Source organism: Zingiber officinale, chromosome 2A (genome assembly GCF_018446385.1).
Source record: "Zingiber officinale cultivar Zhangliang chromosome 2A, Zo_v1.1, whole genome shotgun sequence".
Classification (NCBI taxonomy): domain Eukaryota; kingdom Viridiplantae; phylum Streptophyta; class Magnoliopsida; order Zingiberales; family Zingiberaceae; genus Zingiber; species Zingiber officinale.
Window position 1 is genome coordinate 146,086,043 of NC_055988.1, and position 18,477 is coordinate 146,104,519.

General features: G+C 45.3%; 1 protein-coding gene across 1 annotated transcript; it reads right to left on the minus strand.

Annotated features, from left to right (window-relative positions):
- Positions 1–3,804: 3,804 nt before the first annotated feature.
- Positions 3,805–18,020, minus strand: LOC122044092. Its single transcript, XM_042604634.1, has 4 exons — positions 17,987–18,020; positions 17,815–17,912; positions 17,718–17,728; positions 3,805–4,465 (listed from the first exon to the last, which is right to left on the minus strand). The coding sequence occupies exons 1-4, from the start codon at positions 18,018–18,020 to the stop codon at positions 3,805–3,807; spliced, it is 804 nt and encodes a 267-aa protein (XP_042460568.1).
- Positions 18,021–18,477: the final 457 nt, after the last annotated feature.

Genomic DNA, 18,477 nt, shown 5'->3' on the forward strand with positions numbered 1-18,477 from the left:
TGCTTGCAGGCCTGCCAATAAAACTTCATATTCTGCTTCATTATTAGTGACTCTGAAGTTTAGCCACACGGCCAGCTGCAAAACATCTTCTTGAGGAGATATCAGAAGAACTCCCACACCGCTCCCATGACGGGTAGGTAATCCATCCACATATACTTTCCAGGTCTCCTCTAAGTCGGGCTGATGAATCTCAGTCCGGAAATCAGCCAAGGCCTGTGCTTTAATAGCGGTTCAAGGTTGGTATGCGGTGTTATATTCTCCCAATTCAGTTGCCCATTTGATGAGTCGGCCTGCAACCTCAACGTTGGTTAGAGCTTTGCCCATTGTACTGTTGGTTAGGACCGTAATAGGATGCGCCAAAAAGTAAGGCCACAGATGTCAAGCCATAAGCACCAATCCATAAACTAATTTTTTCAGAGCTGTGTATCGAGACTCAGCCCCTTTTAGTAAATGACTGAAAAAATACACCGATCTTTGTACATTATCTTGCTCTTTTACCAGTACTGCCCCCACAACCTCGGGGGTAGATGATAAGTAAATCCAGAGTGGTTCCCCTGCGACAGGTTTAAACAGGGAAGGCAGTGTCTCCAGATAGGTTTTTAATTCTTCAAAGGCCCGTGTGCATTCCTCATCCCACTGGAACTTAGAAGCTTTTTAGAGGACTTTGAAGAAGGGTGTCGCTTTGTCCGCCACTCTCGAAATAAATCGAGACAATGCTGTTATCCTGCTAACCAGCTTCTGAGCTTCCTTTAAGTTCTGGGGAGCCTTCATATCTCGGAGCACTCGGACTTTGTCTGGATTGGCTTCAATTCCCCGCTCAGTGACAAGATAACCCAAGAACTTCCCTCCCTTAGCTCCAAAGAGGCACTTCAAAAGATTTAATTTCAATCCATACTGTCGCAAGGTGCCGCAGGTCTCCTCTGTTGGTGCAGTGAGCACCAGACGATCGAACCTGAGTTTTGATTATGGCAAAGGGCTCAAAGTTAAGCTGTGGTGTTATCTAACAAGGTTCATGGAGCTTGCAGAAAAGTCCTAAGTGATACTTAGGCAAAAGCCCTAACTGTGGTTAGGCAAGGTAAAAACCTTAGGGGGTGGTAACCCTAGTTCATAGGGGGTGGTAACCCTATGCGGAAAGTCTTGGTGGGTCAAGTGCTTTAGATAAAAGTCCTAGGGGGGTAACACTAAGTGGAAAGTCCTGGTGTTGCGAACCAGGTGAAAGACTGGATCAGCCGGGAAACGGAAGTCCAGCAGAAAGTCCGGAAGCATCGAGCACCGAGCAAAAGTCCAGTCGATCTGGAGGATCGCACTGGCAATAGGTAAATCTCCTGAGTGGAGTAGGTGAGGACGCGTTCTTCATAGAGGGAACAGTAGGCGTCGGGTCGACCTAGGGTTTCCGGTTGGAAATCCGAAGTCAGACCCGGACAGTCCGGAGACTGTCATAATATTCTGTTATCATATTTACTGTTGTTTTGTGCTAACTTTGTTTTGCAGGGTATGTGTTTGGGACTAACACTTTTGCAGGACCAAAGGAGCACAAGTTAACCTCGGACGAACAGTGTCCGAGGCGCCTTCATGGAGCTTGGAGGCGCCTCGAGTGCGAGCCAGGAAAAGCCAGCGCAGCAGACTAGAGGCGCCTTGAATGAAGCTCAAGGCGCCTTGGACCGAAGGTGGAAGGCGCCTTGAACCAGATAGAGTTCGAGCAGGTCTGTACTGATCCACGCGTGCGACTCGGCAGGCTGGAGGCGCCTTGAGAGGGTTTGAAGGCGCCTTGAACACAGTATAAATGAGAGTTTCGACCAGTAGCTCAGAACAACTAATTCCAAGTGATCCTCTTGCTGCGTGCTACTAAATCGACGACCCGGAAGTGCTGCAACTTGACACCGACGACCCGGAGCTTCGCCTTTTCATCCATTGTTGTCGGTATAAGTTTTCTGGTTTAAATTAAGCTATAAATTGTTATACTTGTAAACCTTATCGAGATTATAGTTGTTGCCCACGGAAAGCGATCAATGATCGCGGGCCTTCGAGTAAGAGTCGATCTAGGCTCCGAATGAAGTAAATTCCCCTGTGTCTCTGTGTTTGTTCTTTATTCTGCTGCGTGTTTTAACTCTGATAGTTTTACGAATCGAACGAAATAGCCACGAGCGCTATTCACCCCCCTCTAGCGCGTCTCGATCCAACATCCTCCACATCAGATATTAGATTTGTGGCCAGGGGGGATTTGATAAGTATGTCGTCTACATATACCTCCACGTTGCGCTCGGCCTGCTTGCAGAAGATCTTATCCATCATTCTTTGATATGTAGCTCCAGCATTCCTAAGCCCAAAAGGCATGACTGTGTAACAAAAATTACTATCTGCCGTGATGAAACTAACCTTTTCTTGATCTTCCACGGCTAAGTGGATTTGATGATACCCCTGATAAGCATCTAGCATACAGATTCTTTCACAACCTGCCGTCGAATCCACCAGTTGATCAATCCGGGGCAAGGGGTAGCAATCTTTATGGTTGGCTTTATTGAGATCTCTGAAGTCTATGCAGACCGTCCATTTGTTATTAGGTTTTGGTACCAAGACGACATTGGAAAGCCAAGATGGGAATTGCACTTCACGAACATGCCCTGCTTTCTTGAGCTGATCTACTTCAGCTCGGATAATTTTATTTTGGTCGGTCGAGAAATTCCTCTTCTTTTGCTTCACAGGTCGGGCGTCTGGTAGAAGATGCAACTTGTTCTCAGCTACTTCCGGCCTGACCCCAAGTAATTCCTCAGTGGACCAGGCGAAGACATCTCTATTACGAGTCAGACACCGAACCAGTTCTTCTTTGAGCTCTGGAGGTAAGTCGCTCGCCAAGCGAGTGAGGCTTTCTGGGCGTTCAGGGTAGATCTGAACTTCTTCCCAGGGGGTAGGCTCTTCGGCCAAAGGCAGAGGTTCTTCTTGGATAGCATGTACATCCCCATCATGAGTTCTCTGGGCTTTGGGGGCTTCTACCTTGACCATATCAATGTAACATTTCCTAGAGACTCGTTGTTCGCCCCTAACTTCTCCAACTTGATCACCAACCGGGAACTTGATCTTTTGATGAAATGTGGAGACGACCGCCCGGAATTCATGCAAGGCCGGTCAGCCCAAAATGACATTGTAAGAGGAAGGCGAGTCCACTACAAGGAAAATGCTCCTCCTGGTTTTGACCAATGGTTCGCTTCCCAAAGATATAGCTAATTTGATCTGGCCCATGGATCTTACTTCATTGCCAGTGAAACCATATAAGGAGGTAGCCATTGGCTGGAGCTCACTAGCGTCGATCTGCATTTCTTCGAAAGCCGTCCGGAATAAAACATTTACCGAGCTGCCCGTATCCACAAAGACTCTAGCCACCTGACTGCTAGCTATGATGGCTTTGATGATGAGAGCATCATCATGGGGCAGTTGCAGTCCTTCCAGGTCCTGCGGCCCAAAACTGATGATCGGGCCTGCAGCTTGCTCCCGGCTACACCCCACAGCATGAATATCTAACCGGCACTCATGGGATTTACGTGCCCGGTCTGAATCTCCATCAGTGGGACCTCCGGAAATCATGCCTATATCTCTTATTGTTGCGTTGCCCCGATTTTCCACCTCATGGGCTCCTTCTGTTTCTCCGATGCACCCTAGTGGTTGTATGCTTGGTCCTTCTTGCACAACTCGGGGTCGGCCAACTGACCCTGTAGTATTGCGTCACTTCTCCATCATTCGCTGAACTTGAGGGGCCAATTATGGTGGTGGTAGACCCCTCTCAGCAGCTAGCCGGGCATCCCGGGCGAATTAGTAGTAGTTATTGGTGGCGTGCGTGTGGGATCGGTGGTACGTGCAATAGCGTGGTCCCCAAGGACCAGGTCGAGGGACATGAACTGCAGCTACCCGTGGCACCGGCCGGGTATCCTGACCGGGGTGGAAAGTGGGTCGAGCATCCCGAGCACGAGGGAGAGGCTGAGCAGACAGCGGAGGTACTCTTCTCTCTGGCCGATTTGTTGCGGGAGGCAGTTTGTCTGCCTTCTTTCGCGCCACCTGTGCTTCTTCCACATTGATATAGCTGGCCGCTTTTTCCAACATCTCATCGAAATTCTGTACGGGATTCCTAATGAGACCCCTAAAGAACTCTCCTTCAGTTAACCCATGGGAGAAGATGCTCATTGGTATTTCGGATGTGGCTGAAGGAACATCTTGAGCCACCTGATTGAAGCGCTTAATATAGCTTCTCAATGGCTCCGCAGATCCCTGCTTGAGGGCAAACAAACAGTGATATGTCTCTTGATATTTCCTGCTGCTGGCGAAGTGACGCAGGAAGACACTCTTGAAGTCAGCAAAACAGGTGATGGACCAATGTGGCAGTCCATCAAACCATTTTTGGGCAGAACCCGATAAAGTATTCAGGAACACACGACATTTAACAGCGTCGCTATATTGATGTAACAGGGTTGCATTCCTGAATTTGCGAAGATGATCTTCAGGATCTTTACTGCCATCATATTCCCTTATAGCAGGGGGCGGTACCCTTTAGGCAGCTTTTCCTCCAAGATTTTAGAAGAAAAGGGGATTTTCTCTTCCAGCTCCGATCGGCGTTCCTCGTGGGGAATGATAGATTTCCCCTTCTTGGAGTCTTTAGGTAAAGAACTCTAGGCCACTGAGACTTGCGGCTGCTCTTTGTGGCTATAACATCCAGGGTCTGGCTGATAGTATCCCTGACCCGACTCTCTGTAGAAGGCAGGGGGGAATTCCAAGGGTTGCTTTCGCTTAGAACCCCGGTCTGAGGCGTGAGCAGGCACTTTAGAGACATCTAGTAGCTTTTTTGGTCGAGAAGCAGTTGTTTGTTGTTGCTTTTCTCAGGCAGCCCTCTTCTTTGCTTCCTTGAAGAGCTCATATTCTCCAGTAGTCATAGTGTAACACCCGAAAATTCTCAAACTTGCATTAGAATTATTCTATGATTTTTCAGGAATTTTTAGATATTTTTCCAGAATTTTCCGAGTAGCGGAAGTAGCAAAAGTAATTAGATAAGCAAAATGGTTTAAGCGGGAATCGAACTCGGGACCTCTCGGGTCCGCTAAACCTTTAGTTAGCCTTAGTAACCGGTGAACCCAGCAGGGCCGTGCTGAAAGAAAGAGGAACCGATTATATTTATATTAGAGTTGCGTTCAATAATCCACTTAATATAAATTAAGAACTTAAATTGGGTTTGGTTTAATTTGGTTCGGCAGCCCTCTCCTCACAAAACCTCACGCCACCTTCTTTCTCCAAACCCTCACGCCGAATACTTCTCTTCTCTTCCTCCTTCTCTCGGCGCCACACCAAGAAGACCTAGGGTTCTCTCCCTAGGGCCCCAAGGTCACTTTCCGGCGATGATTTCAGCACACGGACGTTCCCCTCCGCGAGTAGAACACGTGGACGCGAGCGAATCGTCGAGAAGTCGTCTCCACCGGAATTTCTAGCGATTAGATTTGTAAGAAATCTAGCACACAATGTAAGAAACCCCTCACCTGCAGAATAAGTAGCTTCCGTTTGGTTTCTATGCATTAGTTTAGTTATATGCAGATTTTTCGACATATAGGGTGTATTTAACCCTCCTCGCAGGTTTAGGGATTTAGTGAGTACCTTTAGATGGGCCGGACACGTCTTTTCCCCTTCAGTTGGAGGTTTAGATGCTGTTGGGTGCCTAAAGGTAGTCTCCCTAATAAAGAGGGGAGTTAAAGCACACTAAGTGTTCGATAAATTAGCTAGTTAAGTAAAAATACAAATTAGGCATTTTAACAGTTCAGTTGAATGCATTAGAAGCATCTAAATCAGTAAATCAGTTTATTCTAGCTTATATGGGACTACGGTCCCATGGGTGGGCTCCCACAGTTGCCTCTAGGTTCAGACAACCTAGTTCTATATTCAGATCACCTAGATTCAGCAAAATAGTATTAGCTATTTCAGTATTTTACTTTTCAGTGGCACTGTACTGGATTAGATATCCATTGGGTTGGGCTCCCATAGTCGTCCCTAGGTTTAGATAACCTAGTTAACCCTACTAAATTCGGGACTTGCAAACCCGGGTGTAGTTAGGGATGCGCGCACAGCAAGTACAGTTGCCGGGCCCAAACAGCATGTTTAGTATCTTCACTTACTATATGTATATGGTTTTCAACCTTTCACAAATTAGTTCGTGAATCCAGTACAGTCCTAGTAGTAGCTCAGTTTTAGTATCAGCTTAGTTTTCATTGATACCATGTGATTGATATCATGTTCAGCTTTGGATATGCCATGATTGTATGCTTATATGCCATGCCATGTTTAGTTTATTCAGTATACTTAGCACATCCTTTTAAACAGCATGATTTAAAAACATGTTTACATCGTTGCATGTTTTAGTGAGGTAGTTGGTTTCTTACTAAGCTTTAAGCTTACAGATACTATTTTCCCTTATACTGCAGATAAAGGTAAAGGGAAGATGGACTAGCAGAGGAAGCTGGAGTTCAATGCAAAGATGGTGTGCGTGGCAGGAACTGGAATAAAAGATCCTCAGGGGTTTTAGCAAGCTTAAATAGTTGGATTCTTAGTAATTCTTCTTTCATGCATTTTCAGACCTTAGAATGTTTAAACCATGGGAGATTTATTTAGTTTGTTAGTAATTATGTTAGAATGCTGGTTAATAGTTGCTAGAATACATTCCAATTGATTTTAGAATTTGTTGTGTGAGGTTTTGGCACGCCAGAGTGCTGAAATCAGAGTTTCAGTGCGAAATCAGAAACTCCGATCGATCCATGGATCGATCGGGGGTCCTCGATCGATCCATGGATCGATTGGGGGCTGATTCCGCGAACAGAAGGCTTCTGGATCGATCAGCCGATTGATCCAGACACATTCTGTCGCGAACAGAAGGCCTCTGGATCGATCGGTCGATCGATCCAAGCTATTCCTCGCGAACAGAAAGGTTTTTGATCGATCATTGGATCGATTGACTTATGTTGGATTGATCAGCCGATCGATCCAAATAAAGTCCCGTGCACAGAAGCATGCTGGATCGATCACTGGATCGATCAGTGAGCCTGGATCGATCAGCCGATCGGTCCAGATTATCACCCGAGCACAGTAGCGGTCTGGATCGATCCCTGGATCGATCCAACAGAGAGTAATCGATCCAGTTCAGTCTGGATCGATTGGAAAGTTCAGTTTCAACCAGGAAACTTAGCAGATCAGCTTCTAGTCCATAGGGAATGTAGAATATACCTGGTATCCTTTAGATTATACCCTTCAGCATATGTAGAACCAAGAATAGTTATTAGATAGCAACTAAAATTTAAATTAGATCAGTTTTCCGCACAGTTAGCACAGCATAACTGTAGCGATCGGCCTTACAGCTCAGCTAGTAGAAGGTGGGTCGTTACAGAGTGGTATCAGAGCCAAGTTCCATACTTCCTACACACACATCAGCATTGAACCTGCAGCTTCCAAGTAAGAATACCTCTACTTAATTTATGCTCCTTGTTTTGTTATTACAGTTCATGTTTATATGCCTACTGCTTGTTAGTATGTGATAGTTTTTAAACATGACATCAGTAGTTATATAACTGTGATTACATTAGTTATGTTATGTCCTCTATGTCTTTAGAAATGGCACGAGGACGCCCAGCTAGAAGGGCACTAGCTCAGCCCAAAGGCGGGCTTGGTGCCTCCTCGACCTTACATTAGTGGCTCGATTCTGGGTGAACAACAACAGAAATAGCCACCTTAAAGGCTAATCGGCAGAACACCCGAACCAAACCCGCGACTCCAGAGTCTTAGAGGTTCCACCAACCTAGCCTACAGCGCCAACACCAGCACCGGAGCAGCTGAGCCAAGAAAGGAAGCATATCGATCCGATGGCAGCGAGTCAAGCCGAGAACTTCTCGGGCACTAGTGAACCATGGGATGCACAAGCCTGGTTCAAAACGATGGAGCTTCTGGACTGGCCGGAACACGAGAAGGTGAAGTGTGCCTCATTCGCCACGAGAGGCACGCATGTGGTGGGAAAGAATCAGAACGAAGCGCCCAGTGAACCAGATGTTATGGGCTGACTTCGAGAAGGAATTCTTCGAGGAGTTCTTTCACATACGAGTTACAAACCGCCACTACGACGAGTTCACTGAGTTTCGTCAGGGCAACCTTTCAGTTGAGGAAGCCGTGAAGAAATTCAACAGGTTGGCTCGTCTATGCCCGGAGCTAGTCAGCACAGAGAAGGAACGAATCCGGTTGATGCTCAAGATGCTGAGGCCAGAGATAGCAGTGAACGTGGCTGGTGGCATACATAGGCCACAAACCACAGAGGAGTTAGTGAGCAGTGCCTTGACCACAGAGCATTACCAGAACAGCATAAAGCAGCAGAAGCAAGCCTCCTTAGAGTCCAAAGGCCAAGGAAACTCTCACACTCAAAAACAGCAAGGCCACAGCTCTAACTGGAAAGGGAACTCCAACAGCAAGCGCAAATCAGGAAGTGACCCAAAAGGAGGACCATCTAGCAAGCGACCCAGTTATCCAAAGTGTGCTACTTGTGGGAAATTCCACCCAGGGGTTTGTCGCAAGGGCACACGAGGATGCTTTGAATGTGGACAAGAAGGGCACATGGCCAAGCAGTGCCCGAACAAGACCGGTCTTCCTCAGCCACAGCAGATTCCGTATGCAGACCAGCCAGCTCAGTTATATCAGATGCAGGCCACTCTAGAAGGTCCACTTATCAGCCAGGGCAGATTAGAAGCCCCTCCAGCGATGGCGAATGCGAGGATCTACTCACTCACCAGGGAGGACGTAGCTAATGCCTCGACAGTTGTCACAGGTCAGATTAGAATTTTACAGTATAGTGCTACTATTCTATTTGATACTGGGGTAACCCATTCATATATAGCCAGGATGTTCGCCGAAAAATTAGAAATACCCTCAGAGGTACTCAGTGGACAGTTTTTGACGACACTACCTTCAGGAGAGATCATGGCATCCACGCACTGGCTCAGAGCAGTGCCGGTCATCATAGCAGGCAGAGAGCTCTTTTGTGATCTGATAGTGCTAGAAATGACCGACTATGACGTTATCTTTGGAATGGACTTTCTGATCAGATACAGTGCTACCATAGAGTGCCATAAATAGAAAGTCATCTTCCAACCTGAGGCGGCAGTGCAATTTGAATACAACGGAGAACCAAAGAGAAAGGCCAAGAAGTTTCTCTCAGCTATGAAAGCACAGAAGCTACTGGAATGGGATTCCTAGCACACGTAGTCAGCGCCAGACAGAACCAACAGCTAGCGGAGGTTCGAGTCGTATGTGACTACCAGAGTCTTCCCTGAAGAGTTACCGGGCTTAGCACAGAGAGATTGACTTTGAGATAGAGCTCATTCCCAGAATCCTATCTCCAGCGCCTTATCGCATGGCTCAAGCAGAACTGAAGGAACTTCAGAAGAGCTGCTCGACAAGGGTTTCATACTCTTAGTCACTCACCATGGGGAGCGCCTGTATTGTTCGTGAAGAAGAAAGATGGAAGCATGTGACTGTGCATAGACTACAGATCACTGAACCAAGTCACGATCAAGAATAGGTATCCCCTTCCCAGAATCGATGACCTGTTCGACCAGTTAAAGGGAGCAGCAGTGTTCTCTAAGATAGATTTCAGATCAGGTTATCATCAGGTGAAGGTTAAAGAAGGGGATATACCCAAGACAGCATTCAGAACCCGATACGGACACTACGAGTTCGTAGTCATGCCCTTTGGTGTGACCAATGCTCCAGCTACATTCATGGATCTCATGAACAGAGTATTCAGGGAGTATTTAGATAAGTTTGTTATTGTGTTTATCGATGACATTCTTATCTATTCAGGAACTCAGGAAGAACATTCAGAGCACCTGAAACTAGTGTTGCAGACCCTTCATCAGAACCAGCTATACGCCAAATTCACGAAATGTGAATTTTGGTTAGATCAGGTGTCCTTCCTGGGTCACATCATCTCAAAGGATGTTATCATGGTAGATCCCAGCAAGATAGAAGCAGTGAGTAACTGGAAGAGACCTAAGAACGCCAGCGAAATCAGGAGCTTTCTGGGATTAGCAGGATATTACAGAAAGTTTGTAGAGGACTTCTCCAGGATAGCCTCCCCACTGACAGCTCTTACCAGAAAGAACAGGAAATTTCAGTGGACAGAGGACTGTGAGAACAGCTTCAGCGAGCTAAAAAGGAGATTGACCAGTGCTCCCATTTTGGCTCTACCAGACAACACCAGCAGCTTTGACATCTATAGTGATGCCTCTAAGTTGGGACTAGGAGCAGTACTGATGCAAAACGGCAAGGTGATCGCCTATGTCTCCAGACAACTCAAGGATTATGAGAAGAATTATCCTACTCATGACCTTGAGCTTGCAGCAGTAGTGTTCGCTCTCAAAATTTGGAGACATTACTTATATGGAGCTCAGTGCAGAGTGTATACAGATCATCAGAGTCTGAAGTACTTCTTCACTCAGAAGGATCTGAACATGCGACAGCGCAGATGGCTTGAGCTGGTCAAAGACTACGATATAGACATCCTCTACCATCCAGGGAAAGCCAATAAGGTAGCCGACACACTTAGCAGAAAATCCAGTGCTACCTTATTATCTCTTACCGCCATGTCACCGCCCCTACAGAAGGAGATCGTAGATTTTGGTCTCGAGCTCATCGTTGGACAACTCTCTACTATGACCTTAGAGTCTACCTTGCTTGGTGATATTCAGTCAGCTCAGGAGCAGGACCCTGAAATTCAGAAATCAAGCAAGGGCTAGCAGAATCAGAAAGTAGAGAATTCAGAGTGTCCGATAGGGGGGTGTTGTATTTTGGTGACAGACTCTGTGTTCCAGATCAGGAGGAGCTACGGAGATAGATTTTAGATGAGGCTCACAAGACTCCCTATGCGATGCATCCAGGTTCCACCAAAATGTATCAAGACCTGAAGAACCGTTTTTGGTGGCCCGGGATGAAGCGAGACATCGCCAGATATGTTAGCATCTGCCTCACCTGTCAGAGGGTCAAGGCAGAACATCAGCGACCAGGAGGAGTTCTGCAGCCTATACAGATTCCAGAATGGAAGTGGGAGGATATCTCTATGGACTTCATAGTGGGACTACCCAGAACCACGAATGGTTTGGATGCCATCTGGGTAATAGTCGACAGGTTGACTAAATCAGCCCACTTTTTAGCTATCAAGATATCCTACTCCATGGAGAAGCTAGCTCAGTTGTATCTCCAGGAGATCGTCGAACGCATGGAGTCCCACGTACCATTATTTCAGACAGAGACAGCAGATTTACATCACACTAGTGTGTGATCGACATTAGGCACGGTTAAAGTTCCTGACATTCCATCCGTGAGCGGATGGTCAGACAGAGCGAGTAAATCAGGTACTCGAAGATATGCTCCGAGCGTGTGCCCTAGACTTCAAGGGAAGTTGGTGCAAATATCTGAGCTTAGCAGAATTTGCATACAACAACAGCTATCAGGCCACTATCGGCATGGCACCTTATGAGGCTCTCTATGGGCGGAGGTGTAGATCTCCAATCTGCTGGTATGAGAGTGGTGAACAGAAAGAACTAGAGCTTCAGACAGATCTAGTAGCAGATACCACAGCAGCTATACAGCAGACAGCTCAGAGCCGCCAGAAGAGCTATGCTGATACACGGCGCATACCCTTAGAGTTTTCAGTTGGGGATTCAGTGTTCCTCAGAGTAGCTCCCATGAAGGGAGTAATGTGTTTTGGGAAGAAGGGCAAGCTAAGTCCCAGATACGTGGGACTATACCTTATCACTAGAAGAGTGGGCAAGGTAGCATATGAGCTAGAGCTACCTCAGGAAATGACAGCTGTCCACAATGTATTTCACGTCTCTATGATGAAGAAGCATATCCCAGATGCCACCCAGGTGATTGAGCCCCAGTCGGTACAAGTCCGCGAAGATCTCAGCTATGACAGTCGGCCTATTCAGATAATAGACCGAGCAGTTAAGACATTACGGAACAAGGAAGTACCGTTAGTAAAAGTCATTTTGCAAAGTCACACAACAGAGGCAACTTGGGAGACAGAAGCCAGCATGAGACAGAAGTACCCAGAATTGTTCTAAGTTCGAGGATGAACTTTTTATAAGGTATGGGGGATTATAACGCCCGAAAATTCTCAAACTTGCATTAGAATTATTCTATGAATTTTCTGGAATTTTTAGATATTTTTCCGGAATTTTTCGAGTAGCGGAAGTAGCAAAAGTAATTAGATAAGCAAAATGGTTTAAGCGGGAATCGAACCCGGGACCTCTCGGGTCCGCTAAACCTTTAGTTAGCCTTAGTAACCGGTGAACCCAGCAGGGCCGTGCTGAAAGAAAGAGGAACCGATTATATTTATATTAGAGTTGGGTTCAATAATCCACTTAATATAAATTAAGAACTTAAGTTGGGTTTGGTTTAATTTGGTTCGGCAGCCCTCTCCTCACAAAACCTCACGCCACCTTCTTTCTCCAAACCCTCACGCCGAATACTTCTCTTCTCTTCCTCCTTCTCTTGGCGCCACACCAAGAAGACCTAGGGTTCTCTCCCTAGGGCCCCAAGGTCACTTTCCGGCGACGATTTCAACACACGGACGTTCCCCTCCGCGAGTAGAACACGTGGACGCGAGCGAATCGTCGAGAAGTCATCTCCACCGGAATTTCTAGCGATTAGATTTGTAAGAAATCTAGCACACAATGTAAGAAACCCCTCACCTGCAGTATAAGTAGCTTCCGTTTGGTTTTCTATGCATTAGTTTAGTTATATGCATATTTTTCAACATATAGGGTGTATTTAACCCTCCTCGCAGGTTTAGGGATTTAGTGAGTACCTTTAGATGGGTCGGACACGTCTTTTCCCCTTCAGTTGGAGGTTTAGATGCTGTTGGGTGCCTAAAGGTAGTCTTCCTAATAGAGAGGGGAGTTAAAGTACACTAAGTGTTCGATAAATTAGCTAGTTAAGTAAAAATGCAAATTAGGCATTTTAACAGTTCAATTGAATGTATTAGAAGCATCTAAATCAGTAAATCAGTTTATTCTAGCTTATATGGGACTACGGTCCCATGGGTGGGCTCCCACAGTCGCCTCTAGGTTCAGACAACCTAGTTCTAGGTTCAGAGAGTCTAGTTAGGGATGCGCGCACAGCAAGTACAGTTGCCGGGCCCAAACAGCATGTTTAGTATCTTCACTTACTATATGTATATGGTTTTCAACCTTTCACAAATTAGTTCGTGAATCCAGTACAGTCCTAGTAGTAGCTCAGTTTTAGTATCAGCTTAGTTTTCATTGATACCATGTGATTGATATCATGTTCAGCTTTGGATATGCCATGATTGTATGCTTATATGCCATGCCATGTTTAGTTTATTCAGTATACTTAGCACATCCTTTTAAACAGCATGATTTAAAAACATGTTTACATCGTTGCATGTTTTAGTGAGGTAGTTGGTTTCTTACTAAGCTTTAAGCTTACAGATACTATTTTCCCTTATACTGCAGATAAAGGTAAAGGGAAGATGGACTAGCAGAGGAAGCTGGAGTTCAATGCAAAGATGGTGTGCGTGGCAGGAACTGGAATAAAAGATCCTCAGGGGTTTTAGCAAGCTTAAATAGTTGGATTCTTAGTAATTCTTCTTTCATGCATTTTCAGACCTTAGAATGTTTAAACCATGGGAGATTTATTTAGTTTGTTAGTAATTATGTTAGAATGCTGGTTAATAGTTGCTAGAATACATTCCAATTGATTTTAGAATTTGTTGTGTGAGGTTTTGGCACACCAGAGTGCTGAAATCAGAGTTTCAGTGCGAAATCAGAAACTCCGATCGATCCATGGATCGATCGGGGGTCCTCGATCGATCCATGGATCGATTGGGGGCTGATTCCGTGAACAGAAGGCTTCTGGATCGATCAACCGATTGATCCAGACACATTCTGTCGCGAACAGAAGGCCTCTGGATCGATCGGTCGATCGATCCAAGCTATTCCTCGCGAACAGAAAGGTTTTTGATCGATCATTGGATCGATTGACTTATGTTGGATTGATCAGCCGATCGATCCAAATAAAGTCCCGTGCACAGAAGCACGCTGGATCGATCACTGGATCGATCAGTGAGCCTGGATCGATCAGCCGATCGATCCAGATTATCACTCGAGCACAGTAGCGGTCTAGATCGATCCCTGGATCGATCCAACAGAGAGCAATCGATCCAGTTCAGTCTGGATCGATTGGGAAGTTCAGTTTCGACCAGGAAACTTAGCAGATCAGCTTCTAGTCCATAGGGAATGTAGGATATACCTGGTATCCTTTAGATTATACCCTTCAGCATATGTAGAACCAAGAATAGTTATTAGATAGCAACTAAAATTTAAATTAGATCAGTTTTCTGCACAGTTAGCACAGCATAACTGTAGCGATCGGCCTTACAGCTCAGCTAGTAGAAGGCGGGTCGTTACACATAGTCACGTTGATGCGTCCCGAGTCCTCCATCGTCACGTTTCGGAATAGGCTGTAGTGTTCCCACAGACGGCGCCAAATTTGATCCCGTCCGGAAGCTGAGTCGGATGAAGGCGGGCCTCGATGTACTGGAAGTTGACGGAAAGTCGCCGAGACGTCGGATCTACCTGGCACCCTCTGGAAAGGTTCGCACGGGTGGCTGACGAAGGGAAATGACCAGGGTGATGACAATACGGCTCTGCGCACACTCAAACGAGCACCCGAGTTGTTAGTGTTGGAGTGTATACTGAAAGCCTAAGCTTTGTAAACATTCATTATGAATAAAGAATCACATTTGGTCAAATTGTCTACATTTAGTTGTAGTTGTTCAATTAATTTATACTGTAGATAACATAGTATGTGGTGCCATATGCAGAAGATGATGTTATCAGTACCTTATAAATTATAAACAGTAGCTCACGACCAAAATGGAAAGGAACAAATCATTAGAAGGTCGTAGTATAATTAGGTATCAGTTTATCTTGACTGTATAATTACACTAGTACACTTAGAGTGTAATGAGTAGGACCATTTGAGGTCGTTTCTTTTATACTGACTTTATAAAGAAACAAAGATCTCGGTTATTATGGAAGTGTGTGCTCTTAATCCTAATATAATAACACACACATATATTTGATATTTATTTCTTTAATTTATCAATGAGTGAGATTTAGTTCGATGAATCAATAAGCCCGATAAGTTGGGAAATAGTATCACTTATAGTGTGTGTTGTTGATTATAGAAGCAAACTGTGTCCTAGAGATACTAGGTTGATAATGTCTGTCACGCCCCGAGGGAGTCCCTGTCCGAAGAAATTTCGGCAGCACCTCCCCTGTACGGGTGACAATCTGAAGCAATTCTACATACAAAATATACATCAACCACAAGCGGCTGGAATATACACACAACCACGCAGTTTATATCATCAGCCCACTCGGCTGGAACAAAATAAACAACCACGCAGTTATATATATATTTAACAGCCTACACGGCTGTACTAAAACCAAAAAACACAGCGGAAAAAGACAACACATACAACCCAAAACGAAAACTGCTAGCCGGCTAGGCTTACACAATAAACAAAGCAACATTTCCATAAACAAAACCGGAACACAGAACCAAAAAACTCACATATCATATACCATGATAAAACAACAAAAAGACAGCGACATGTCTTCTAATGTGACGTGGGGACCAGCAAACAGGATGCTCCAAGCGACACCATAAATAACCTGGTACCTGAAAAAAAAATAGTGTCCACGGGGGTGAGTTCAACAACCCAGCGTATACCAATAGACATGCATAGTAAGATATATCTAACAGCAATAAACATGGAATACAGCTTCCGAATAATATATAGGAAATATACAAAACTGAAAAGTAACCAAGGAAGCTGTACTCACCAGGAACTCCTATCCTGAACTAAAGGGTCATCATACCGATACGCAGTATGTCTCCTGTATGCATGTCAAACAAATGCATCCACCAAAATGCAGCATATAAGTGCAGCAAACACAAGCAAATAAATACAATCAATGCATGTGATGACCGTGCACTCTAACATCACTGCTCCTGAACAGTGACCGAGTGGACAGAATGCTGTCGGAGTACTCCTGTCCTCTGACCCCAAATCATAAATAGGGGAGCTCAATGCTCTCATCTCCCGGTACACGATGACGGGGAGGTATCTCTGCCGGCTATCACGCTGAGTCATCTGACCAACGGAGCCAAACAGAGTCCACCATCTGCCGGCTACCACGCTGCTACACTAAATGCCAACAGAGCCAAACAGAGCGGAACTAACTGCCGGCTACCACGCTGAGTCACCTGACCAACGGAGCCAAACAGCAGAACCGCCACACACCTGCCTGATAAATCACTAATCCATGAGTGGTGGTGTGTGCAGTACATGTAACTGGCGATGGGCTCAACCATAGTGGAGTCGACAATCGCACAGCATGCAATCATGATGCATGACACTAAGCATAGCAAAACTGATCAACATAACCATATCCATATATATAAAATGAGTACTGTAAAATCGATGGTCACATACCAAGATCTAGAGTACACAGGTCAGATAGAATATCAAAAACCTATGTCCTGAACATAATAAGTATGAAATATCCTGATCAACATAGAAAAATCCATATATACATAATATGAGTACCACAGTATCAGTAGGTCAAATCCATGGATCTAGGGTATACAGGTCCTCTATGGTATAACAACCTAGATCCTAAACATATCCCCCTTCCATAGCATATGTACCGACAATATGCACAGATCAAAGCCACAAGGTCTAGGTACACGAACCATATATGATATACCAATAGAAATACACAATCCAGGCAAGGCATAAAAACCTAAGTATCAGATAATTTGGATACACATGCCAGAAACAAAAATCCAGAGCCTAATCCTAACCTCAGTAAAGCATGGTATGTCACTCTAGAAACTAAGATACTCATGGTAATAAGATACTCATGGCAACAAATCACGAGATATAAGTATGGATACATCACAGGCGACAAACCTAACATGCTATGGATATCAAACAGTGACCTACCAAAGGCAAACATGTTCATTGCTTGTAGTTATAAAATACTATGCATATCCAAATGACAATATCATAAAAGATAAGTCAAGAGGTACCCGCCTTCAATGGGAAGGTCCAATCTAGTCCAGTCCAACGTTGAGATGCTCGTCTCGTATCAAAGTCCTGTAGTATATGGTATCCAGATTTAGCTAATTTCATATAAATTAATTAGCTAGATCAAATACTCGAGAAGCTAACAAAAGTCCAGATCCAATTATAAATCCTAATTGGATCATTTAACTCCTCAATCGACTTTAACTAATCCATAGGAATTAAAACTTGTAAAAAGCATAATCCATCACAACAACTTAATCTAAACAAATTCATAAGAACTCACCCAAATCCAAGATGGCCGCTGATGGCTCACGGTCAAAGGGTTTCCCTGCCCAAAACAGAATGACCGGTGCTGTGGATCGCCAGTGAACAATGCTGGCCAAGCTACAAAGGCTTAGAATATAGCCGAAATAGAAAGCTTACAGCCTTATAAACCTCCACCGATAGCTACCAAGAATCACCTATACATCCATAAAGTATACTCGGATCAGTCCAAGTCTTACCATTAAGCATCAAATTAAATTAAGCTAACCTGTACCAATTCTAATAATCCATTCAACTACTACTAAGGTGCATCAACAAACTAAGCATCCACCATCTATAAATTTCTCAATACTAAATACCCTCACCTCTTCCTCTTCAGCAGCTAGCAAGTGCCATGGATCAGGTAGGGTCAGCAACAAGCCACTGGCGCCGTGGTAATCAGAACCAACTAGTTCACTGTCTTCTAATCAACAATCCAGAATCAACTCTACGAATGCATTAACTGCCCAAATCTAATACAAGATTTAGATCACTTACCTTCATCTTGTGTCCACAACCTCCTCTCTACCATCAACAGCAAGCACTAGAAACGAAGTAATAACTGATAGTGGGGAAGATCGGGTGATTGGCAACGACTAATCGGAATTAGGGCACAGCTTGGGAGGCTTCGGGTGGCTGGTGGCTAAAGCACAGGGAACTGTGATGCTGCTCGGAATGGATGAGGAGGAAAAATCAGGGAGAAGGGCTCGGCGGACCTGGTGGCCGGCGCTCGAAGAAGAGGAGGAGTCGGTGTCTGCGTCGACCATGGAAAGGCTTGTATGTGTCGGGTTAAAGAAACCGCTGCGGGCGGCAGCTGTTAGGGCAGAGGAGTTCGGCAGGGAAAGAAGAGGGTGCCGGAAAGGGGCGCTGGCGCCGGCTGTCGTCGCTAGGGCAGAGGATGCTAGGGCGGCGCTCAAGTGCCGACGAGGAGAAAACATCTACGGCACAGGAGGAGAAGGGATCAGGCGGCTCTTGCTCAAACGCTGGCG

Coding starts and splice junctions, on each gene's coding strand:
- LOC122044092 (XM_042604634.1), bottom strand. CDS start 18,020: ATGGTAGAGAGGAGGTTGTGGACACAAGATGAAG. Junction 17,913..17,986: donor GTTGTGGACACAAGATGAAG/GTAAGTGATCTA, acceptor ATTGTTGATTAG/AAGACAGTGAACTAGTTGGT.